We start from the raw sequence: 27,391 nt of genomic DNA on the forward strand, positions 1-27,391 counted from the left end.
AATCTGTTCTCAAACAAGGATTCTTCAGCCTACTCTTAGGTGATTCCTATGAGCCTATACATGCCTATCTTTGTATTCATGTATTTCACAGTTTATGTGAATGAATAGTATGTTTTATACTCAAATTTAGTAGTTTACTCTTTTTTTTTTCTTCTTGAACTCACGTGAGCCACAGCACCACTTCTGGCTTTTTCTTTATATGTGGTATGGAGGATGCTAAGCAAACACTCTACCACTAGGCCAAACTCCAGGCAGTAGTTTACTCTGATCTCTATTAAATATCATTACATTCATTTTAGCTAGCTTTAAAATTGATTGAAATCTTTAGAAAACATGCTAATGTCATTCTGAACGATGGTTATTGCCCTTGATTTTTTTTTTAATCTTCTGCAAATGAGGTAGCATAGCTGTCCCAACTCCTCTGGAATCATTACTCAACATTAGATGGGATAGTTTTTGTTTTCCTCCCACTCCAGAAGAGATAGTTTTACTTCCCAATTTATGGTAACTCTGAAGTCCACTCTAAGGGTTAAATTTACCTAGCCAAATTGCTTTCTAAGTCCTATTTCTCATAATTCAATTCTTCTTAAGTAAGCATGTACTTTGTAGCCAATGGTTTCCTGTCAGGCATTTCCTCAAACTGACCTTGAATGCACCACTCACTATAATCCTAGTTCTCAGACTGGAATTCAAGAATACCTACCCTTCCACCCTTGCTTTCCTGTCCAAACTATCTCCCTATACACATTCCTTATGCCTCTGCTGTTATGCTCAGGCCACTGTAGGGGTATATCCAGGCATCTTAGGCATTGCCTTCTTCCTTCAGGTATTTGGTAGTCTACTGTGGAAATTGGTTATACATAAAAAATTCAGAGAGTAATATAAGGTCGTATACAAAAAAAAAACCCAACTCTCCTCCTTCCCCCAACAAATCCTTTATTAGCCCAGGGTATAGCCATCAAAATCTAACGCTGATAACATAGGAGTGTACTGGAATTTGCACTCCGAGCCTCACACACGTGCTCAAGCATGTTATCCCCACCCCTAGAACTTTTTGCCTTAAGTTTTTTTTAGAGAGGGTCTTGAACTTTTTACCAGGGCTGGCATCAGATTATAATCCTCCCTATCTCTTCCTATCCCCAACTGGGATTACAAGTGTACCACCATACACAAACTCAGGGAAATTTTTTTCCTTTTCTCGTTCTGTTTCTCCCTTCCCTCCACTGTACCCCATCAGTCCACACAAAGCCTTGCATTGAGCCGGTTTCGAATCCGTGGGCTGTGTGGGCTCAGGTTTACTAGGAGAACATTTTGCTTAGTGAATTCATAGGCCACAAATGCAAGCCTGAATCAATGGAGCTTGCAGGAACAGGAACAGAAACTCCAGAAGATAAGGGTGAGGGTGAGCGGGGAGAGGAATAAGATAACAGTTATTAAGGACTGTGAAAAGATCCACTTGTTTGAAATGAGCTCTGTAACCTTGTAGTTACGACATGAATTTCCAAGCCAGAAAGATCTGACTTGGAACTTATCTTATACCTCCTACTGTAGGAACTGGGGAAGATTTAAATTTCAACATCATCACTCAGAGACTGATTCTAAGGTTTGAGCTATGTGCATACCATGTGTTCCCAAAGTGTTTGCAACATAGTTTTGAAGTTACTAAATTGTAGTGTAGGGAATATTCTTCTGTGTTAGAAAGTGAAGACCACACTGACAGGAAAGACAGAAGTTCTTGGAACTTTGACTTTAAGAGTCAAAGAGAGACTCACTATAAGCTTCTGAGTTCCAAGTCATTCCTAAGCAATTATCTGACATTTCTCTCCATCATACTACCTCTGTGACTAATCTCAGGACCAGAATTTTGGCGATGTAAATAGGAAGCTTTTAGCTCACGGTGGCTGAGCTCAGTACTTTCTTCACAGGCCCCATTTCTGGGAATGTTCTTGTCAGAGCCAACTTATTACAAATGCCCACTAAGGCCTTCCAGAGTTTCATCCATCAATTACACCAGGCTTCTCAGTTCTTGCTTTAGTCCACCCAAACTATAGATGTCTTCTACTATGACTTTTTACCATGAATAGACTTTCAAAGACACAAGAAAACTAGCAAAAAACCTCCATTACTGTGTTTGGTCTTTCAGGATCACTGTAACAAACTATCACAAACTTGCTGACTTAGCAAAATATCAACATCTCAAGTTCTGGAGGTCATGATCAAGTACAAAATGCATCTGAGAGATGTAAGAGAGAACCCTTACATGTTTCATGCCTTTCTCCTTGTTTCTGAATGTCTGGCATCCCTCAGCTTATAGATACATCATCCTGGTCCATGCCTGCATCTTGACATGACCATTTTGCTTGCATTTTCTCACACTGGGCATTCTTGCTTCCAAATTTTCTCTTCTTTGGAGGATATCAGTCACGATGAATAAAGATCCGTGATAGTATCCCATCTTAACTTGATTACCTCTATAAAAAAAGCATTGTTTTCAAATAATTTGTATGTGGAAGTACTGGGCATTGGGGCTCCAATACAACTTTGGGAGACAAAAATCCAACCCATAGCATTCTGCCCTTGGGAACTTCAAATGTCATGTTCTCTCTATGTGGGAAATATATTCATGCTTCCCAATGTCTCCACCCTCTTAATCATTCCAGGATCCATTCTAAGTTTAAAATCCCACCTAAATATCAAAAGTGTCAAAATTTATCATCGAAATCATCCTTACTAATTCAAAGTTAGATCTGGGGAAATGTTTCACCCTGTAGCAAAGTACTTTAAAATGCAATGTTGGGATATGATATTTTATCAGTCCTCAAATGAGAAAGCAAAAGCAATAAAGAATCCATGGGTCTTTGATATGTCCAAAAGGTAGGAGGGGAAATTCCTTTAGGTTTTCAGGCTTGACAATGATTCTCTGTGGAAATGCTCTGTTCTCTGACCCATCTGCCAGTCCTTCCTGGGTGGTGGCCCTGGCCTGTCAATTGAAATAGGGTAGCACCAGCTTGGGCTTGTAGAACCAGCCTGTCCAGCTTCTATACCAAGCAGTCTTTCTTTTCTCTCCTTTCCTTCCCTGCTTCCCCATCCTTCTTCCTTTTTCTCTCCCCCCTTTCCTTTCCTTTCCTTTCCTTTCCTTTCCTTTCCTTTCCTTTCCTTTCCTTTCCTTTCCTTCCCTTTCCTTCCCTTTCCTTTCCCCTTTTTTCTCTCCATTGCCTTCACTTCCCTATCCCCTCATCACTCTTCCTGCTCATCTTTTTCTTAAAACACTTCCTGCAGCCAAGTGGTGCTATCTACAGGTTCACTTCCTGGAATTCCAGAAGTCCAACAGCCCTTCCTTCAATTCATCCATCCGTGTCCTCCATAGTCCAGCCAGCGGTGCATCTGTTCAGGTGGTTGGTTGGCAGTTAGTTATGTATAACTCCGGGGTATCAAGTACATCACCTTTATGTCCCACTGTCACTGCCATCTACCCACGAAACAACTTCTGTAACCAAAGCCTATCAAATGCCCTCTCCTGCCTTTTGCCATTTCCCCAGCATCTGAGAATTCTATGCAGAGTAGTCATGACACCTGTATCACCTTAAAAAATAGGACTTCATTTATTAAAATGTGGAGAAAATGTTTCTAGGGGAGAACAGAAATGCAGACAGGAAACCAGTTAGTAAATGCTGTCTGTGAGAGCATTGGAAGGTGTGCTGTGAGACTGGCAGTGGGGTTGGGAAGTTTATCAGACACAGAGGGAGTGGAACAGGTATGGGGGAGAACGTGTTATGTCTGAATTACCTCTTGGACATCCAATGGAGATATCAAACAGTGGTGTGCACAAGTCCAGAGTTCAGGGAAAAGGCCAGCGTTAATATTTGATGGTTATGACAGGTTTCAAACCACAGGAGTGGATGGGATCATCAAGGGAGTTAATGCAGGTGAAGAAGTAGGCTGGGAACAGTCAATTACCAAGCACCCTTCCTCTTTCAGAGGTCAAGCTGAGAGGAAGAGGACCCTGTGTGTGCTTTAGCCAGTGCTACTTGGGGATCTTAGGTTCTAAGAATGTAGATCCCGACTAGGAAAAAGAAGCAAAGTTATTGAGTATAAATATTATTGTAATGCGTTAGCCAGGTCATTACTAGGTCTGCTTAAGACAGCACGGCAGTCTCCCCTTCTAATACATATTTACACTTCAAGATGAGGCTGGGATGGGGGAGGTAAGAAATAACTGAGGAAAGATTAAACTTTTCAAAGCTGTCAGTACACATTATTAAACTTAACATAGTATGCATCTAAGGATGCATTTTAGAAAGACTTTGAGTTTCTCATGTTCCTATATGTTAATAAACCTAATCATACTTTATTTTCTTAACAATAAGATATAATTATAGGTACATTTTATCTCAATCATGAGCTGATGGATTGATCATTTAAACTTGAATAACTGGTCTAAAATTAAGCTAAAAATAATGTAATTTTTGACCAGACATGGTGTCACATGTCTCCAATCCCAGCACTATGGAGACTGAAGCAGGAAGATCATAATTTGAGGCTAGTCTGGGTTGTTTAATGAGATCCTGAAAGCTGAAAAAAATAAAAATGATTTATCTATGCTACTTTTAGGTTCAAGTGAAAGTTATCCAAACGTTTTTAAGTGATTCTAACATTTTTGCTTTAAGTAAGTTGAATGATCCATGGTTTTAACATCTTTTAGTATGTTTTTATGAAAATCATTTTACTATAGATGATACTCTACAGGTTAAGAAAATTGTGCTAGCTTTCTTCTACTCCTTCTCCTCTTCCTCCTCTTCCTCTTTTTTTTGCATCTATTATCTGTTTATTTTTCTTTCTTTTTTTCCTCCTCCTCTTCTTTCTCCTACTCCTTTCTTCTTAAATTCTCACCAGAACCCTATGTCTTCAGTCAGAGTCCAGATAACGAGTGATGGGAATACTGAATGTCACTTTTTGCAATCTTATAAGTTTCTAATTATTTGGATTATCTAGAGATCTTTCATTCTTTCATCAAAGAAAATACATCAAAGAAAAAAATTTTTCTGCACGTGCTTTTCTGACATACTCAAATTTGGGAAATAGGAAAGGGGAAGCATCTAGAGATGAATAGAATAAGAACTTGCAGAATTAGCAAATGGCACCGGAACTCTGCATGTGATATTCTTGCTGTTGCTTATTTTTTTTCTCTCCTCTGCTAGGAGACCCGTTCTGATGATGTGTGTAGTCCTCACCACACTTCCGAGCTTCAGCTTCTCTATAGCCACAACCGAGGTATGAAACTCACTTCTTCTACAAGATTTGGAGGTCTTAGAAGTTCGCTTATTGACATTTGAGGGAGGACTGCAACCCCAATGCTCATTTGCTTTGCTTTCTTCCTTCCTTCCTTCCTTCCTTCCTTCCTTCCTTCCTTCCTTCCTTCCTTCCTTCCTTTCTTCCTTTCTTTCTTTCTTTCTTTCCTTCTTTCTTTCTTTCTTTCTTTCTTTCTTTCTTTCTTTCTTTCTTTCTTTCTTTCTTTCTTTCTTTCTTTTTTTTGTAGATTGTGGGGCTTGAACTCTGGACCTGAGTACTGTCCCTGAGCTCTTTAGCTCAAGGCTACCGTCCTATCCTTGAGCCAAGCCCCATTTCCCCTTTTCTAGTGGTTAATTGGAGGTAAGAGTCTCAGATCCTTTTGTGCCCAGGCTGGCTTTGAACCTTGATCCTCAGATCTCAGCCTCCTGAGCAATGTGAGCCACCACACCCAGTTCAATGCTCATTCTCAAGTGTACTACATCCATTCTCCTTCCACAGTGTGAGACAGGTGTTTGAGAATACAAGGACCATTGTTGTGTCTGTGATTCTATGTCCTTCCATGATACAAAAAATGAATTATTTTTGGCTTGGTATGTGAGAGGCAGCAATGCTATTTGGAAATACTTTTTTAAGTAAGAAATTTGGAAGTTGGTCTACACTGCTTATTCTTTTTTTTTTTTTTTTGCCAGTCCTGGGCTTGAGCTCAGGGCCTGAGCGCTGTCCTTGGACTTTCTCAAGGCTAGAGCTCTACCACTTGAGCCTCAGCACCACTTCCAGCTTTTTTCTACGTATGTGGTACCAAGGAATCAAACCCGGGTCTTCGTGCATGCAAGGCAAGCACTTTAATCACTAGGCCAAACTCCCAGCCCTACATTGCTTATTCTTTCTTACTAAGTTGATGCTTTTCAGGATTTTTTTTTCTTGATTCCAAATAGAATATAACGAAGTTCAAAGGAACGACGTCTTCCATGCTAGGACTTTGACAAATACTGTGGATATAGCATTTACTTGGAAACAGCCTAATGTGTTGATGAACTATGGCTTCCAGAGGACTCTACTATAATAAATAAAACTTCTAAGCTGTGGAACTTGATTATCCATGACAGCCCCAAAAAAGAATGCTTTACTGTTTTTGTTTGTGACACAGACTTGATATGTACTTCTGTCTGGCCTAGAACTTGCTATGTGGCAAGCCTAGCCTCAAATTCATAGTTTTCTCTCTTTTCTGTTTCATACCTGGTAGGATTACAAGCCTGCCCTCTCAGGTCTGGTGAGGCTCTACTGATTTTTTTAAATTAATTTTCAATATGCTGGAAAATAAAAGACAAGTATCTTGGGAGAACTTAAAGTATCTCATTGCAATCTCTCAATGCTTATCCATTTTTAGATGAGGCTATATTTCGAGTTTTAACTCTCTCTCTTTTATGATGAGTCACTCATTACATATTTTTCTTCCCTCCTTTTCTTAAATTGTCATTGAAATATAACATACGGGGCTGGAGTGTGGCCTACTGGTAGAGTGCTTGCTTAGCATGCATGAAGCCCTGGGTTTGATTCCTTGGTATCACATACACAGAAAAACCCAGAAGTGACGCTATGGCTCAAGTGGCAGAGCACTATCCTTGAGCAAAACGTGTCCAAAGACAATGCCCAGGCCTTCAGGCCTTCAGTTCAAGCCCCAGGACTGGCAAAATATATATATATATATATATATATATATATATATATATATATATATAATGTGCAAACAAAAGAATCCAAAAAGTATAAATATACAGTATCAGTGGAATACTACCAAACAAATTCCAGGGCAACCATGGCTGAGGTCAAGAAATGTACCTTATCCAGCTCCACCCATGCTCCTTATAGTAACTCTAACCTCATCCCCAAAGGTAGCTTCTACCACTCAAAAGTTGGCCTGTTTTTGAATTTTATGTAAGGGCAAATAAACTTTTAGGTTTTATTTATCTGTGAAGTGGTTTATAGCTGGCTTATTAAAAACAATTAGCATGGGGCCAGGAGTTTGGCCTAGTGGTAGAGTGCTTGCCCAGCATGCACAAAGATCCAGGTTCGATTTCTTGGTACCACATTTGCAGAAAAAGCCGGAAATAGTGCTGTGGCTCAAGTGGTAGAGCTATTATAGCCTTGAGAAAGCCCAAGGACAGTGCTCAGGCCCTGAATTCAAGCTCCAAGACTGGCCCCAAAAATTAGCATGATCGGGCGGGGAGTTTGGCCTAGTGGTTAAAGTGCTTGCCTAGCATGCATGAAGACCCGGGTTCGATTCCTCGGTACCATATATAGAAAAAAGCCGGAAGTGGTGCTGAGGCTCTAGTGGTGCTAGAGCTCTAGCCTTGAGAAAGTCCAAGGACAGTGCTCAGGCCCTGAGCTCAAGCCCAGGACTGGCAAAAAAAAAAAAATTAGCATGATGTTTATTGATGCTTTAGTATGCAAACCATCCATTTTCATAGATATGTCAGTTTTTGAAGATATTACAGTTCTTCTGTGTATTTATAAATTGTTAGGGATCGAACCCAGAGCTTTCTTAATGAAAAGTATATGCTCATAGCTGGTGCTGTACAACTTGTGACATGTCCCCACTTCTGACTTTTTAAGGTTGAATTTCTTTTTAAGTATTGTTATTGTCTAGAGGTGTTATGGTTACATAAGTTGGATAACGAGTACAATTTTTTTGAATGATGAGTTTGGACATTTTGCTGGTTAATTAGAGATAAGAGTCTCTTAGGTTTGTCCATTTAGGCTGCCTCTGAATTTGATTCTTAGATCTCAGCTTGCTGAGTAGCTAGGATTACAGCCATGAGACACCAGCACTTTGCTAGTTCTATTCTTTTTTTTTTTTGCTAGTTCTATTCTTGATGTTCAGTTTTAGCTGTTACAAATAACATTACTAGAAACGGGACTGAACACATCTTCTGTGCACATGTACAAGTATTTAAATTGATTAAACACTTATATATAAAATTTGTAGGCTATTTTCTGTTCTCCTTTAAACTCATAGTCTACCTGGAACTGAGTTTTGAACATTTTTCTCAATTGAGAGTCAAGTTTTATGTTTTTTATTTTCAACTAACATTCAATATTTGTCTGTGGTTTTACCTTTGCTGTGGATTGGGTGTGCTTATCTATAATCTGTATCTTGGTTTTCTGCTCTGTCTCATTGCCTAGTTTTACATCCTTGTGCTAACCAGACACCTCCCTGTCTTAGAGCTTGGTAATCATTGGGTGTGTAACCAAATATTCTTATTTCCTTCTAGTAGTTCTTTGAATTTCCACATAAATTTTAGAATCTGCCATGGAAATATTGACTAAGGATACATTGAATGGTATCAGTTTTTTACAGAATCTTATTTTCTAATTATGTCATTGGTATTTTTACAATAAGTCATCCATGGAGGGGCATTCTCTCCACATACATTGTATAGTTCACACATAGTGATATTTTTGATTTTCGTTCTTTTCCATGCTTACACTGTGTATTTCTTTCTCTCCTGCTATGTTGAATAGGCAAAGTCATAGTGGCCTCTGTCTTGTTCTGTTCACCATTAATATGATGACTGCTATGTGAAAATTCATCTACTCTTGTGAATCTTTATTACATCATTATAAATAAGACTCAAAAATCTTGTGAAGTTGGGAAACTGAGATGCTACAAACCAATTTTTTTCATATATTTTTTATTGTAATTAATAGAAGCGTTACATTACATTCGCCAGATGGAAGGTGCATTACTTCACATACATTGATACCCTTTCACATGTCTTGGTCCCCATTTCCCTCCCCCCCCACCCATCATCTTGTTTTCCCCCCTTCCCTATCCAATTTCAAATAACCGAATATGCATTTATCCAATATATCAGATAACAAAGTGAAATACTGTAATAATATGAGATAACCAAGTGACAGCAAAAGAAATGAGAGATAACAATACATTAAGGACAACAATCACTCATTACATGGCTTTTGTACAAACCAAATTTTTGATGTCTCTAATAAATTCACCTCTAATCAAATTAGAATTATGAGCAGATCATTGGGAGAAATTTTGAATGAATAATGTATAATAATTTAATGAGTTTAAATGGTTCTCTACCAACAGGTTCAAAAGAATGTCAGTGGCTCCGCTGTGGATTTACTACCCGATTCCTTACCTGACCTGCCAGTTTCTCTGGTCATCTTATCCTTGATCCTTGTTGATATTATTGAAAAAGTCAGGATATACCCTCTTAGAGGGAGCCAAAAGTGTAAGTACTCTTTTAAACATATTTTTTAAAGTTGCACATACCAGTCCTGGGAGTTTGGTCTAGTGGTAGAGTGCTTGCCTAGCTTGCACAAAGACCCAGGTTCGAGTCCTTGGTAACATATACATAGAAAAAAAAGCCAAAAATGGTGCTGTGACTCAAGTGGTAGAGCTCTAGCCTTGAGAAAGCCCAAGGACAGTGCCCAGTCCCTGAGTTCAAGGCCCGGGATTGGCAAAAAAAAAAGTTGCACTTATCTTTTCCCTTTCTCTCCTGTTACCTACCTGTGACCTGAAGACAGGTTTCCTGACACCATTTCTTAGGGCTAGCATTGCTGATGGATCTAACATGAAGCTGTTCAAATATAACTGTTTAAACTTACTCTGATAATTATTCTTATTTTCCTTTTGGTAGTACTTATACATTAATAAAGCAAATGAATACGTACTGCCAGTAACTTAATTGTATACCCTAGAAAGGAAATCAAGTACCTTAATGTAGATTTTTGTTTTGATTTGGGCATGTCTCAGCACTCAGAAGTCTGAGACAGAATGATTGTGAGTTCAAGACCCAGCCTGGCTTATATAGGGAGACCTTGTTTCAAAAATGTGAAAAGGGGAAAATGGAAGCCAGGTGCTGATGGTTCACATGTGTAACCTAGCTACTCAGGAGGCTGAGATCTAAGGATTGCAGTTCAAGGCCAGCTCAGGCAGGAATGTCTGTGAGACTCTTTATCTCCAATTAATCTCCCCAAAGCTAGCAATATTGCTGTGGCTCAAATGGTAGAGAGATTGCTCTGATGTAAAAAGCCCTGTCCTTGAGTTCTAACCCCAAAACCAACATAAAAAGAAGGGGAGGTGGGGAAGAGTGGAATTCTGTTTGGATATCTTGCTGTAGGAATTCATATGGCTATTGCACCTGTATCCTAGAAGATTTTGTGTTTCTAATTATGGATTATAAAAGGAGCTGAAGATCACATTAATCAAAATCAACATATGCAACATTCCTCTAAGATGGGAAAATTAAATAGAGGTCAATCCTCACAAGAGTATTTTTTTTATTGATTATTGTGTATATTCAGTCTTAAACTTCTTCACCTTTCCATTTAACTTTATGGAGTAGGACGTTTAATTTGTAATGTTTGTATGCTGAAGTGACTGTAAGCTAGTAATACCTCACTGTTCATTTGAATGACAGGCATCAATGCCAACGCCAGCCACCATGACCCCTGCCAGTCATTCTCACTTCTCAGCTTCCCAAGTAGCTAGGATTTGGTATGAACCACTGGCTCTGGGCTACCTTGGTTATTTTTAAGGTAGCACCTTGCTTTATGCCCTGGATGCCGTTGTATGATCCTCCTACCAGCCATTGACTGAGATGATGTCTCTCAAACTTCTTTCTGTGGAGACTAGCCTTTACCCACAATCCCACAATCTTCATCTGCCAAGTAGCTAGCATTACAGGCTTGTACCTTCATGCCCTGCCTATCAGGCATATTAATAAAACAAACTGTGAATTTTTATCTGTGGAACTCGATACATAAATTCATTAATTTTTGTGACGAGGTCTTGTGCCAGGACCAACACACACATACAACACACACACATACACACACACACACACACACACACACACACACACACACACACACAAACCTCTCTTGCCTGGACTAGTTTCAAACTGCCATTCGCCCAATCTCCACCTCCCAAATTGACTGGGATTGCAGGAATATACCACCATGTGTATCCCTCAACATTATTATTTTTTCATTTATTCTTTATTGTAATTAATAGAAGGGTTACATGATATTTGCTAGATAGATGGTGCATTAATTCCCATACATTGATACCCTTTCACATGTCTTGGTCCCCATTTCCCTCCTCCCCTCCCCCATCCCTCATCTTGTTTTCCCCCCTTCCCTGGACCTCTAGGGTATAGAAACAAAAGCCATATAATGAATGATTGTTGTCCTTAATGTACTATGTTATCTCTCATCTCTTTTGCTGTCCCTTGGTTATCTCATATTGTTACAGTATCTCACTTTGTTACCTGATATATCAGATATATTTGTATTTGGTAATTTCAACATTATTATTTTATTTATGTTTTATTTCTCTAAAACAATATAAATACATTTTTGAAGCCTTATAAAGTTAGGAGATAAAAAGAAAGGGAAACCAACTAATCTTACAAATGAAAGAATTTGCAACTGGCAGCATCTTGTATATTCTTCAGTTAAGAAAACTGATTTTTAATCCAGTACCAATGGCTCACACTTAGTCAGGATACTGAACTTTGAGAGGATCATGGTTCATAGCCAGGATAGGAAAGTCTCCAATTAACCACCCAAAAAGACAGAAAATGGAGTTAGGGTACAAGTGGTAGTATCACTAGCCTTGAGGGAAAAAAAAGGAAAAAATAAAAGCTCAAGGACAGGGCCTTGGGCCTGAATTCAAGTTCCAGGACCAAGACACAGACAAATAAAAAAAAAATCAAACTGATTTTCAAGCTTTTTCTTAACTATATATAATGAGAATCATTCTTATTATATCATTTATGTTATTTTTATGATATATTTCGTTAAAACTCCATTGTTCACCAGCTCCATTTTGTTCTGCTGTATATGGGAAGCCAAAAACAAGTGAGTGAAGCGATGGGCCAGCCCAGAGCTGGGTATGGAGGGAGTTAAGTGCTACTGGATGAGAGCCGAATGGTATCAGGATGATGACTGCATTATGTCCTCAGAAGACCCGGGCATCTGGTGGTGCCAGACTCCTTGGCAACAGTCATGCTAGAGGACAGGAAGTCTTATGGGCTAGTTGCCCATATAGAGAGCTATAGAAGAGGGTCGTGAGGGGATGGTAGGGCTGCTGCTAGGTGCTAAGAGTGGTATAACCGCAGGCGAGCTCTCTGCATAGTCAGAGCCCACTCTCCAGGGATGAGGTCAGCAGGCTATTTAAGGGGAACACCTCAGCACTCTGCACGGGAGGCGGTTTCTTCTGTCGTGTCAGTGAGGGTGCCAGGTATAGGGTTGGCAGGGTGAGGCTTTCAACTAAATCTGTTCACCAGGGCTCAGGGCCAGTTCCTTCTGCGCAGTCTCATTAATACCCAGTCGTTTGGGCCAAGTGTAAGAGGAATCTCAGGGGCATAGACCATTTCTGGCTTAGGGTCTGCAGAAGATTTCAAGGTGTCTGACAGATATAGTCACATGGCTTTCTCTGAAGAACCTTCTCATTTCTCCTCCAAATACTACTGGGTCATAGGACCTGCTTTTTTATCTACCTTGTGATTTGTTCCATTTTACCTTTGTCATTTTGATAGTCAAAAATAGTATCTTATTAGTTTCTCAAGTAGTAGTGGCTGCTTAATTTTTTTTTCATAGTTCTACTGGTGCTTTGTGATTTCTTTCTTTCTTTCTTTTTAAAGCTTTGGAGACAGGTCTCACTATGTCACCACAAAGGCACCATCATGCCTGGCTTCTAATATTCATGTCTTAAAATTATATATTTATGCCTTTATCCATTTTTCTATTGGTATATTCCCCCCTCCTTTTTTAAAAAACAACAACAACAACTAAGGCTTCTTTAGCTTTATACACATTAAGGAAGCTAGGTTTTGCTCTGTCATAGATGGAATATATGCTGTGGAGTTATCAATTACCTTCCAATTTGATACAGAGATTTTCTAATTTTTGACATCCTAACTGTCCATTTTTCTTTATCCATTGTCTTCTTTATTACTGCATGTGAAAATTATTCATTTTCTTTTTTTCATATATTTTTATTGTAATTAATAGAAGGGTCACATGTTATTTGCCAGATAGAAGGTGCATTAATTCACATACATTGATACCCTTTCACATGTCTTGGTCCCCATTTCCCTCCCCGCACCCCACCCCTCATCTTGTTTTCCCCCTTCCCTAACCAATTTCAAATAACCAAATACAAATATATCTGATACATCAGGTAACAAAATGAGATACTGTAACAATATGAGATAACCAAGGGACAGCAAAAGAGATGAGAGATAACACAGTACCTTAAGGACAACAATCATTCATTATATGGCTTTTGTTTCTATATCCTAGAATTATTCATTTTCTTAAGAAAGTTTAATGAAGATAAGTTCAATTCACTATTGCATACACATTGTTTAACTTATGAATAACCAATAAATTAAATATAATAGTCACTATATTAACTTACCTGAGCTAGCCAAATTTGTAGATTTATGTCTCCATAGGATTTGTATCCACCTTTGCTGGTAGTTATAATAAACAGAAATAATTTACTACAGTACTTAAATCTGTAAGTGCACAACCACCCGTATGAACTGAATTAGCATTTCTGGGATGGGACTTAGATATGTGTAGATTATTAAAAAAAAAAGAAGACCTCAGAAAATGATTGGAATTGTACATCCTAAATGAAGAGCAGAAAATCCACTCAGCTATACCTTCGTTTCAAATAAGTTGTTTCCTAGTTTTTAAACATCCTGGCTGAACTCCTAGGTAATCAAATCCTGTTTGGAAGGAGAGGGGAGAAAAGAAATGAGTGGTTGCTATCCAATAATGCCCTGATCTCATTGTCAAACAGGGCACACATTTCGCTGGGCAGAGTGGAGAAGTTGGAAGGGAAGTATGAAGAGGTGGGGTGAGGAGTAGTGAGGACTGGTTATGATGTGGGCTGGAGGAAGGGTGATAGGTTCATGAGCAGTGCTGAGGCTACAACAAAGAGTAGATCCAAGAAGCATTGGTTTTCTCCAGCGATCCAGAGACATCGGAGCACTGATAACAGGAGAAGCAAAACTGTGGATGGATACAAATTGGGAAACTTGGAGAAAAGGGATGGGAGAAAGAAAAGAATGACTTCTTTCTGAGTTATTTCTTCTTGTTATTGATTTATCCAAACATACTTTCTTCTTTTTTCTTCTTCTTTTATGATGCTTGGGATCAAACCCACAGCCTCCTACATGCAAAGCATATGCACCAGCCCTGAGTGACATTCCTAACTCCAAATGCAAGTTCTTAAATGAATGGCTATGATGATATTTATTGAATTTTAAGTGATTTTTTTGAGGAATCAAGAGCCACTTATTTGCATCTTTTCTGGAGGTTTAATCATAGATAACTCCAGCAACTTCCAGGAGAATCTCTTCAAAGTATATCATGTGAGTTCCCACATGTACTTATACATTCGTACTTGGTCCTCAGATAGAGAGAAACTGCCATCTGGAGGATTACATATTTGAGGCCAACCATGGCAAAAAAAGTGTGCAAGACCCAAGACCCTATGTCAACACAAAAAGCTGAGAGCAGTGCATTTCAACCCTGTTGTGGAGGGAAATGTTAACAGGAGGATTGCAGGTCTTATTGTCCCAGGCAAAAAGTAAGACCCTATCTCAAAAATAACTAGGGCAAAAAAGGTTGAAGGTGTGGCTTAGTTGGTAGAGTACTTAATTAGCAAGAGAAAAACCCTGAGCTCAAACCCCAATACAGAGAGAGAGAGAGAGAGAGAGAGAGAGAGAGAGAGAGAGAGAGAGAGAGAGAGAGAGAGAGAGAGAGAGAGAGACAGGAAACAGAGAGAGAGACAGGAGACAGAGAGAGAGAGACAGGAGACAGAGAGAGAGAGAGATTTCATAAGCAACTCTTACATTCGTCTTGTGCTTATAGGAACTTTTAGGAGCCATGACAAAAATATCAAGTTAAATGCTGACCAAGCAAGTGCAAATACTTTAGAATTTTTTGAAAGTATATCTAAACCATGCCTACCAAGTAGTTGAAAGGAGAATAGAGGGGGAGGCCACTTTTTTCCCCCCAGAATAAAATGAACGGCATTTTGAGTTCCTCTTTGTTTCTTTTTAAGAAATAGCTTATTGTACAATATGAGCCCAGGGTGAATGGGGTTTCCATATAATGTGTTGTTTTGCAATGTGCTCCAGGACAAATATGAGGAACCCTGTGTTCTCCCAGAGGGGAGATTATTTCCTTCCTTTCCCTCCCTTTGCTATGTAGAAGAAGGAAGTTTTGGGAAGTAAACTTAGGGGTTGGACACGGTCTATAAGCTTCTTTGCTCAAGGCTAGCTCTCTATCACTTGATCCACAGCTTTATGTCTGGCTTTTTGTTGCAGTTTTTTTGTGATAAATTGCAAAAAAGAATCATGTCAACTTTCTTGCTGAGTCTGGCTTTGAACTGCCACCCTCACATATAAGCTTCCTGAGTGGTTTGTAGCTTTTGGTAAAACAGTTGTCAGGATTAGATGAACTGTATGCATTGGACCAAAAACTGTGCAGAGGGGAGTACTATGCCAGTGGACAAAGAGGATATGATATGCTATCAAATATAAAAGTCTTCAGTTATGGGCTCCATTTGATCTGGACAGCAATTTCCACAATGTGTTATCAGATTGTTCCTTTTCTCCCAAGCAGACAAAATAAAATTGTGAATAGCTGCGCATGTGACATGAGATACTTGAAAGTTGTGGGATTTTTTTTGAAACTCATACTTCAGAGAGACTGATCTGAATAAGGAAAATACACACAATACACGCGATGGGCCTGTATTTGCTTAGAACATTAAGCTTAACTTTGCATGTGATCATTCAGCTACACAAAACTCTCCCCAGCCTCAGTTTGAATGAAAGGAGGAGATCATTAGCCTCTCAAGAGTGAAGTTGTTCCTGTTTTAGATGGGCAGGAGCTGGTTGACTACATCATGTGCAAACACTCTTGGTCATGTTGTTTCTGTTGAAGTATGGGAATATCATTCTGCTCAAGCTCTGCTTGCATTGCACTGTTAGGACACAGGTCCCCCTGTTTCTGGGTGTGTACATGGGCTCTGGCTAGGGAAGAGTTGCTTCCTATGAATTTACCATTTCTTGGAATCATGCATCAGCCCTTTTCTCTCCTTACCTGGTGACCCCACTGCCAGAGAGGTTTGCACATGCTTTGATCTATGGCCACCAGGGGTGGTGCCATCTCTCTGCCTGAATCTTCTGGCGATGCAGGTGCCAGTCCAGGCTGGCACACTCTGATGGCTCACTGACGTGTCACATATTCTCTTACTCTTGAGCTATGCATGTCCCTAGGCTGTGCTGCCAGGTTTTCCAGGTCTTGGTCATAAGATCAGTACTATGGCCAGGACCAGAGTCATATGTAATCTGAGTAGTTGACTCTGTGCAGGACACTAAGGACCTTCTGTCTGCTGAATATCAGTATAGTGATTTGGTTCCCTTAGAGAGTTACTACTCCCTCATTCTGAAAGACTCCAGGAAAGAAATTCCTTCTCTCTCTTGCTACTCCCCACACCCAGTAAATAAATCTTCAGGGTGAATCTATTCTGTACCAATAACAGATGTCCTAGTAGATGCTGAGGTGGTAATTGGGAGTAAAACCCATCAGAAGCCCCATTTCATGGAGCTCATGGTAGAGCTACAGTCTAGCAAGCAACAGTTCCACTAAAGGAAAAGAAAAAATATCCTACAATTATTTGTATGTAGCAATTGTAATACTTTCTCACATTTTCCTGTTTATATTTTACTGAAATATAGCTTGTCTGTCTGTCTGTCTGTCTGTCTGTCTGTCTGTCTATAGTACTGGGGTTTGAACATAGGTCCTAGGCTTCCTAGCAGGAAGCGCTTTACCATTTGAGCCACATCTCCAACCTTTTCTGCCCAAGGCCGCTAGCCTCTTTCCTGTTGTCTCCTGTGTGTGTGTGTGTGTGTGTGTGTGTGTACACACGAGTGTGCATGTGATATAACAGTAAGGGAACGTAAAACATTTAGCATGAATTGTTTTGTATTTTATACCCTCTTGGTTAAAGCTGTCTAGGAAGAGACATCATAAACAGCAGAAATGTTTAATATAATGTTTAATACAATGTTATATTTGTTTAATACAATGATTTTCTACTTATACATATAGCAAATCAAAAATACTCTCTAGTTAGCAACACATATCTCCATTGTAGAGAAACCGCAATACATTCTCAATAGAAAGCTGAAGATGATGAAATTAAGAATATAACATTTTCCCAGTCTTCAAAAGTAGAATACTTGAAAATTTGTGAGCAAGTTTTAGCCATTCTTGTATTAGATGAGTTTCTAAATTAATGGTAGGGGGAAACCCATCTTCAATCCTTTCCCTGCCAGCTGTATCTTCAGACAAAAAGTTCTCCTAAAATCTTATATTGCATACAATCCAGAAATGACACACTTAGTTTCAGATTTATGCAATGCATGGCAAGGAACTGAAACTGAGTTCTAGAGTTCTTACATTTTCTGTATCTTTCATAAAACAAGCTCCTACAACTCTTTCACAGTGAAGAACGTTTGTTCATGTGTACTTTTCCAGAACTGATTATGGGCTGAATATTTGTCTTAGACATCGTTATTATCATCTTTATGTGGTAAAGGTCTTGAGACTAGGTAATAGTATTGAGATGAGTTTTGAACCATCTGCTTCTCAGGGCAGGAGTATGAATGGGGAAAGTGATTTGTGGTGTTGCCAATTCCATTGGTGTAAATTCTACCCCCATGACCAATTCCAGGCCATCAAGGTCATGTCACTGAATGCTGAGGATCTCTTTATTAACTGGAGCTCAGTTGTCTCCATATCTGCAAATAATATATCTATGGAATGATACCATTCTTTGTGGTATGGATAGGCAAATATGAAAAATCAACTCATGACCTTGTTAAGATATTGGTGTGACCCTGTTTCTCAAACTTTTAGACATTCCCTCTTCCCAAATATAGTCAGTGCTTGTACAACAGTGTAGCCTCAGCCAGTGCTTAGCCACCTGTAATCACTCACTACGATCTATACTTGGTCATTTTATATTCTATTCTGATCAATTTAAAGCAAGCCACTGCATAGCGATTATATTGCTACATTGTATTTAACATCTGTATGACTCTTCAGAGACAGATGAATGTGTTATATGCTTTCTAGATACTCATTCCTTCCTCATAGTACCCATAATTAACAGGTATCCATCTTTCGTGGCATTTATGACACCATTGCTTGTCTTCGTTACCTCCATAAACATACAGTTTCAAAACAACATCACTAGTACATTCCCCTGCAGCCTGTATTCTAACTTGTTGCCCTTTTCCATCTTGTTCTGTCCTAAAAAAATTATAATCAAAAGTGCTTTGCATCTCTCACTTGCTGTCTTAAAAATTATCTTAAAAGAATCATTAATTTGCTTCTCTAAAATTCTCCCCCTTCAGTGTTATGACTTAATCATGAGCTCTTAGTTTTCTCTAGAACATTTTATGTTCTGGGGAAAAATAGAATTTGGTTACTTTTATTCAAAATAGTCAGGCTTTCTGAGAGATTTCTGAGAAATTGTTTTTAGGTGCTTAGATCAAAATAGTCTGGCTTTCTGAGAAATTGAGTGAGTACCAACTGCCTCCTCTGACCTCATTGTGTCCTCATTGCCTTCACTTCTCCTCTTTCTCTTGCTCAGACCTCTGCAAAGGCTTCCCATCAAATGTAGAATAAAGTCTAACATGTTTATGTTTATCTGTCACCCATAGGCCCTATTTAATCTATCTCCAGCAAACGTAGTGTTTAAGGCTTCGGCGTTTAAGTACTGTTTTCTCTACTTACTAGCAATGTGACCTTGGCAAGCATTTTTAATCTTCTGTTCTTCCTGTTATCAAAATGGGAACATAATATCATGGGCATCATAGTGTTTCTAAAGCCAAGTTTATACATATGAAAGGGTTAGAACAGGAGCAGATACACAGAAACCACATGATAAATGACTCCTTTCTCCTCGTCTCCTTAACTGCTCCTGAAAGTCTCTCAACGCAAGCTAGCTAGGAGCGACCTGACAAGTCCCTTTCCATTGGTCACTTAATCCTACTTGTGCTTAATTGCCACACCTCAGATGTGTCTCCCAAGACTCCCTGGACTAATTTGGATTTTGTGGGACATTGAGATAAGTTCCTGAACCTACTGACCACCCACCACACCCATGTTCCTGGCACCTCTGAATCCAGCCAAGTGTCCAGCAAATATATTTGGGGAAATAAAGAGAAAGAAACAACATTGAATTTGAACTGAACACATAAGACTTTTCTTGTTATGCTGATAATCTAGCATAATACACACATATGTAACACTTCCACTGTACTAGACGTTTTGAATAATCTGGTGATGATTTGCAGGACTAAGGAAGATGGAGGGGCCAGGAGTTTGGCACAGTGGTAGAGTGCTTGCCTAGCATGCACAAAGACCTGGGTTCAATTCCTTGGTACCACAAACATAAAAAAAGCCAGAAGTGATGCTATGGCTCAAGTGGTAGAGCACAGAGCGCTAGTGAGAAAACTCCAGGACAGTGCCTAGGCCCTGAGTAAGCCCTAGGACTGGGGGGGGGGGGGGGAAGAAGATGGATACTATTTACATGCAAATACCACCTCACTTCTTGACCGCAGACTGTTAATCTCCATACTGTTTCTGAGTTAGAGTTAGTTATGTTCCTGAGCTTCTTACTCATTACAGACAAAAACCACACCTGATAGCCATCTGCAAACATCCTAGAAGCACCGAGGAGACACTTGAAATCAATCAGGTACAGCATTTCATATTTCATTTAACATTTGGTTTTTAAACACAAATTCATTTGGTTTTAGGTAGAGTCTTTCTGACTTTACCTGAGACAACCTTGAACTTTGATTCTTCAACCTCCATACCCTGAGTAGCTGGGATTACAAAGTGAGACACCACACCTAAGCCTCACCCCAATGTTAGCTTAATTATTTGAATTTGCATAGTTAACAAAAAAGATGTTTCAGCCACTGACAAAGATGTGAGAACTATAAAGAATGCTGCCATTTTTGTTGTTGTTGTTTGGTCTCAGGGCATGGTCAGTCACTGGGAAGTGAGCAGATTGCTCTCTCTGAGTTAGAGCTTTTGTGAATTTTGTTCTGTGGATTGTTTTACATAAATAGAACAATTAACAACTACCCAAAGCACAAACTTGATGGGGAAACTAATCACAGAACCAAAAGGAACAGTATTTAATGCAAGACATTTGAATTGCTCTCAGATTTAGGTGATGGTCCTCCCAGTAACCAAAATATTTGGTGGTTTCTTTAGCTTTCTGCTTCCCTTACCAAACCAGCAGAGCTTTCCAAGTCAAGGTTGTGGTACTTCTCACTGGAGAGAAAAGGCAAAAGAGTTCTGATACCCGTAAGACTAAAACAATCCTTGCTAACCTGGGAGACATACTAAATTCCCAGCCAAATTGACCAGTGGCATGTGGGTTGGGACCTCATATTTTATAAAAATTATCTCTGGCCATAAAATAAATGCAAATAAAAACAACATTGAGATTCTACCTCACCTCAGTTAGAATGGCCATATCAAGAAAACTAACAGATGCTGGCAGGGATGTGGCCAAAAGGAAAAGATAGCTACTGCATGGTTGGCAGGAATATCAACTTGTTCAACCACTCTGGAAAGCAGTATGGAGGTTCCTCAAAAGACTAAACAGGGAGCTTCCCTATGATATAGCAATTCCGCTCCTGGGCCTTTATTCAATAGACCACAAACAAGGCCACACTAAAGCCACCAGCACAACCATGTTCGTTGCAGTATTATTTAATATAGCCAAGATATGGAATCAACCCAAATGCCCCTCAGTGGAATGAATGTGTATATATATACAATGTGTGTTTATACACAATGGAGTTCTATCAGAAAGAATGACATTGCATTCTTTGTAAAGAAATGGAAAGACTTGTAAAAAATTATATTAAGCAAAATAAGCCAGATCCAAAGAAACATGGGTTGCACTGTCTCCTTTATTTGTGGTAACTAGAATATGCCTATAAATCTACAAGTAAACATACTGAATGGCAAGACAAATTATATACTTGGACATCATAAATTATACAGAGTTCTCGATATTTACACAGTGAGAACAAAGGGGAAAATTCTTAGGAGAGGGTTATAAAGGTTCAATAGCTATATGCATATGATCATATAAAATGATATTTAGTGACATGAACTCCAGAAAATGCAAACAAGATTTTTTTTCATTGTTGCTATTTTTTTTATCTTTTGTCTTGTTGGTTAGTTTATCTATCTTTGGGAAGGTAAGAGAGGGCACAGAAATGGAGGGGTAAACAAATGCAACAGACAACTTACTAGACAACTCACTAGAATGTTGAAAAGGAACTATATAATTTGTGTGGGAATGGAAGGTAAAAACTGGGAGAAAATGAAGGAAAGGGTGACATTGTCTAAAAAGAAATGTACTCATTACCTAACTTATGTAATTGTAATTCCACTGTATATCATATTGACAATAACAATTTTAAAACACCAAACTTGAGCTAAGAATTCATTGCTCACATAATATAACTCTCACTGACTGTATAGAAAATGTCAATGAATCACTTCTTAGATTGCCACTTCCTGGCCTTGAAACAGTGCTGAATTTGCAGTTAGGAACTGCCTAACATGCTGTGTTCTCATAGTTGGCAAGGGAGTTGGATTTTCATTCACATAGCTTTTTCTACTAAGAGAGGGAAGGAAAGTTCTGTAGACCCTAGCAGACTTTAAAAAAAGATTTCTTCCTCCTCCTCCTCCTCCTCCTCCTCCTTCTCCTCCTCCTCCTTTTAATAATGGTCTGTTAGCATGTATTTTTCTGTCTTCTTTGACTATTATGTTAAAATGATACCCACAGAGGATACCTTGACTTCTAAAGTAGAGATGTTTCTAAGGGTTAGGGGCCCTGGTATTTTGTTAATTCAAATGATTGAAACCATAAGTGATGTATCATTAAGTATGAACTTCTTTGTTTTTCATTTATAAAGGTATTCTATTCTGGTTTATTTGTTTACTTATTTTTATTGCACTCAGGGTATACCACCTCCTAAATAGGTTCTCTTAACACTGAGTCATGTCTACAGCCCTGCTAAATTTGTTGGTTATTTTCATATACAATCTTGTTTCCTGTTAAGGATGTATCTGGGCAATGTCCACCAATATTATACTTTTGGGTAGCCAAGATAATAGACATGCTACCATATCTAGCTCTTTGTTGAGAAGGGTTCTCATGAGGTATTTTTCTGCCTGTCCTGTCCTGAAACCTTAAAACCTTCAAGCAGCTAGGATTGCAGGTGTGAATGACTGGTACCTGGCTAAACTTAGTTTTCAAAAATAGTTAATGATTGGCAATACAACAGAGGCTCGTTGTTTAGCCAAGCATTTGATTGATTGGTCATTAATCAAAATGTATTTTTAAATATTTTCACTTTCAGCTCAATACAGTTCAACACATTTTTATTGACTCTGCCATTTTGACCTTTAGAACTATTCAGTCCAATGACTTTCTTTAAGTTCTGTCTTATCAGGTAATATGGTAGCTCCAAGTTCTATCTTATCAGATACTATGGTAGCTCAGCATGTTTGCTGGATAAATTTAGTCAAGGCCAAGAAATTCTTAGCAACAGAATTGGGGTGTAAGAGAGTAACTGTTTAAAAAGAAAGCTGTTACTTTCATGTATAAATAATGATGTCCATTGGGTTGGGGATGTAGCTTTCCTGGCCTGTGTAAGACTCCAGGATCCATCTGTAGCAAGAAACCCACCAGCCCCATCAACAATACTATCTCTTCATAATCCCCAGCCTAGCATACCTACACACATACACACACACACACACACACACACACACACACACACACACACACACACACACTGTATACACATAGCAATGGCTTCATGTCAACCCCCCCTGTCAGATGATTGGTGTTTGACAATATAGTCTGTTGGCTGGGAACAGTTGCTTTATATTAATCAGTCCTACTGATAAGCTTTTCAAGTCTTGAATTCAGCCTGTGGCTCCTCCCTAGGGCCCTAGAGAGGTCAAATAGACTTCCTGCCCCTCAACACCAAGCTCTCTACCCAGATAACTGAGGTATGGTGATCCCCATGAGAAAAATGATGATGTTGGAAGAGTGAACTTTTGGATTCATTTAATTTTATGATACTTCTATACTTTATAATTAGCTCATGATATCTTGCCTCTAGGTAATAGTAACTATAAAGTGAAGGGTTTGTGAGCTTGGAGTCAACTAGATTTAGGTATTAGTTCCCCTCTCTGTCCATTCCTAACTGAATTCCATCCCAGCATCATTAACTCTGTGGGCTTAATATGTCTGTGGGCTTAATATGTGTGCTTAATATGTCTGGAGAATAAATTAATGCCTGTGGTGGTACAGAATGGCTGTTATGATAAAATGGTAAACATGACTCAGGATCCATATCCAGGAGATACCTAGCCATTGAGAACCTTCTCCACACAAGGCAACTTAGTCAGGCTGCTCTGAGAAGAGGGGAGAATGATACAGAGATGGTTATGATCAAGAAGCATTGTGCACAGGAATAGACTTGCTAACAAAGAACCTTCTCCACTTCTGTATTTTTTCCCAGTGTGTTGCTATTTTCCACGTGTCTCCATTAGAAAACATGTACAGTTTTATTTCAAGTTCAAGTTTGGATTGATTAGTGTAGCAATATGTATGCCTGTATGTCTGTATGCATATTCCTACCTAGCCATCTATCTATCTATCTATCTATCTATCTATTTATCTATCTATCTATCTATCTATCTAGGTTTCTTTGCTTTTAATACAGTGCCTCACTGTGCAGCCGATGCTCGTCTCAAATTCTCTCCTGCCTCAGGTTTTCAGTGCTGGAATTACAGGTATGTGCTGCTATATCTGGCTTAATAACATTTAAATGAGTTTTACATTTTACACATCATAATGCAAATACATCAATTTATTGCAGATTCTGAAGATGTGTACATCCATACGAGTCCTTTGCAACAGATAAAGACTGTAACAGATCAAGTGAAGCAAAGTGAAGGGAACCCGGCACTTTCCCAGGCCACCAAGACCACTGCTGAGGCACAGCCACAGAGCCAGGCTCATGTACTAACAGCACCCCAGGAGCCCTACTTTCATTCTGGAGTCCTAAGGACCATGTCCCAGCGAGATATCCGCGGGGATATATTCCTCTGGAGCTTCCTGCTGTGGTCTGACACGGTAGAGATGGTGCGTGTGGCTGGTCATCCTGCTGTATACAAGTCGGGCTGGCTGTACCCAGTGTACTTATTCAGTTTTATTTCTCTCCTGCGGATAATCTTCACTCCCCAGAACCCTCTTCTGGGAGCTTTGGGCATCCTCCTGCAGGATTTGCCCTTTGTTTTTGTTAGACTTAGTTTAATCATTGTCCTGGGGACAATCACACCTATTTTAGGCCTTTGTAAAAATGTCTTGGTGACTCTCTCCTATGTTTACTTCAACTATCTGACCAAACTCAGGTCTTTCTCTTCCTTTGAAACATCTCCATTTTAAGAGGAAAACTTTCAAGACAGGAAGACCCCTTTGCCATGCCTATCTGTACATTTGTAATCATAATCGTTGGCATTGTTTAAAGAATGAAGAATAGATGGAAGGTGGAAAAGAAACCTTTAAAAAAAAACTAGCTGATCTGTTTATCTGTTTCAAATGGACAAATGGTGCTAGATTGAAGCAAAGTCCTATTTTTACAAGTTGGCCTCCGTGGGCCTCTAGAAAAGGTTAGTAGTTGCATCTTGATTAATTAATTTTAATGAGCTACATATACTGTGCTTTTTTATTAAAGAATTTATTAACATTGATTTTTACATCAATATACTGTGTTTTTTAAAAAAAAACACTTTTGAATATTTAAAAAATGGGAGCATGTTTTCCTTCCAAGTTAGCTAAAAAGTGAGGTTTTATTTTATTTTTGCCAGTGCTAGGGCTTGAACTCAGCGCCTGAGTACTGTCCTTGGTCTCTCATAAGGCTAGAGCTCTACCAGTTGAGCCACAGCACTACTTCTGGCTTTTTCTATGTATGAAGTACTAAGGAATAGATTCCAGGTCTTTGTGTATGCTAGACAAGCACTCTACCAGCAGGCAAAACTCCCGGCCACCCAAGTGAGGTTTTATAGATAGTTTATATAAATGAGAACATAGGATGAAGCAATTAAAATTGGTTTTAAGATTTATCCCATGAAGTGAATGAACAAATTCTAGATTATACTTTTTTAAAAATCTGAATGCTGAGCTGAGGGCTGAGGGCTAGCACCTGTAATCATAGTGACTCAGGAGGGTAATGTCTGAGGATCACTATGAGAAGCTAGCCTAGCCCAGGTAGAAAACTCTATGAGATTCATCTCCAATTAATAACCAGAAAGTTAGAACTGGAGCTGTGGTTCAAGTGGAAGAGCCTCAGCCTTTGAACAAAAACTGAGTTCAATCACCAGTACACACACACACACACACACACACACACACACACACACACACACACATCTGAAAGCTGTAGATTTAGGGGTTTACCTCACATGTGGAACCATATTTTTTTTCCATTGTGTAGGCTTTGTTTGGAATTCAGACTGATTTAGTCATGCAAAGCAATTTAGTAGAATAGATTCTGATTCCGCTAAGGCTAAATTGTTGTGTTAGTATTGAACTATAAACTTTACTGTTATTCAGTATAATAATGTCCAAGTACAACCATAAAACTTAGATAAAATTTTGTAATAAAAACCATAAATTGCAGATGTAGATGTCACAGTGCAAGAACAATTTATTGGTGGAATTTGGTACCTCGTATACATTGTACTACTCTAAATTGACATGCTGAATTGAACTTCCTTAAAAAATAGGCAAAAGAGATATTTACAAAAGAAAAAATAAAAAGTATAAAACTTATTTAGAATGACGAGTTTGACCTACAAGTATGATAAAAGTGTTCAATGTGGCACCTACAATGTCACAAATATTTTAATATTTTAAGCCCCATGACCTGTGGAAACAAACAGCTTAAGAATGGATCATTGGCCTTGTATGTTCTATGGTTTTTCTCATTGCATCAGATATAGTCCATATCCACTTTTGTTAAAAGTGTGCCTACTAAATTTATTATTTGGGCCAAGTTCCTTAACCACCATACATTCAATTCCTACACCTAAAAGACAAACATAAACCTAGTACTGCTTTAGTAGGATGGAAAAGATTATAAAGTAAGGAATGCTCTCAGGACAATAATAATAACACTGAGGATATTAATGGTATCTCACATCCTAGAATGAAGTACCTATACGTAGTTTTAAAATTTTCTGTTTTACTCTTTTTCTCTCCCTGCTCACCCTGAGAGATTCATAATTTAAACCATGCATTTGTGAAAAGTAACATGTAAGATCTTAAAATTGTCTTAGACTTCTCAACATGTGTCACTGTGTTAAAGGTGAGACTACTGTAAGCCTGCAAGAGACAAGTGGCTGAGCTCACCCAGACATTTTAGTAACCCTTTAATGGATGGGTACTTGTCAAACCTCAACTGGAGCATTAAACAACAACAACAACAAAAGATATCATAGGCCAGGCTTCAGTGGCTTGTGCCTGTAACCCTAGCTACAGAGGAGGCTCAGATCTGAGGATCACAATTCAAAGCTAGCTTGAACAGGAAAGTTCACAAGATTCCTAACCCCAATTAACTACCAAAAAGCCAGAAGTGGAACTATGGCTCAAGGATAGAGTGCTAGCCTTGAGCACAAAAACTCAAGGACAGAACCCAAGCCATGAGTTCAAGCCCCAAGACCAGTATATCTATACAAATTTATTTCAATCAATATGTTGAATTATGAGTATAATGCCTCTTGGTCTTATCACCCCTTCCATCATTTTCCCTAAGCTAAAGGCTAATGAGTTCACTATTCTTGAGTTCCTCTTCTTTGGTGCATGAATTTCTCAGAAGAAGGCATAAGAAGGTCTTGTTAAGCAAGACATCTTTTT

General features: G+C 38.9%; 1 protein-coding gene across 1 annotated transcript in view; it reads left to right on the forward strand.

Moving 5' to 3' along the window:
• The window catches only part of Tmem236 (transmembrane protein 236), a 33,369-nt gene extending 8,284 nt beyond the window's left edge, over positions 1 to 25,085 (forward strand). Inside the window, exons 2-4 of the mRNA XM_090319180.1 lie at positions 5,199 to 5,271; positions 9,404 to 9,548; positions 24,354 to 25,085. Of these exons, the coding sequence (XP_090175306.1) occupies positions 5,199 to 5,271; positions 9,404 to 9,548; positions 24,354 to 24,922 (787 nt within the window). The 3' untranslated portion in view covers positions 24,923 to 25,085. The remainder of the gene's footprint in view (positions 1 to 5,198; positions 5,272 to 9,403; positions 9,549 to 24,353) is intronic.
• Positions 25,086 to 27,391: the final 2,306 nt, after the last annotated feature.

Source organism: Megascapheus bottae, chromosome 26 (assembly GCF_031878675.1).
Source record: "Megascapheus bottae isolate mThoBot1 chromosome 26, mThoBot2.hap1, whole genome shotgun sequence".
Taxonomy (NCBI): Eukaryota; Metazoa; Chordata; class Mammalia; order Rodentia; family Geomyidae; genus Megascapheus; species Megascapheus bottae.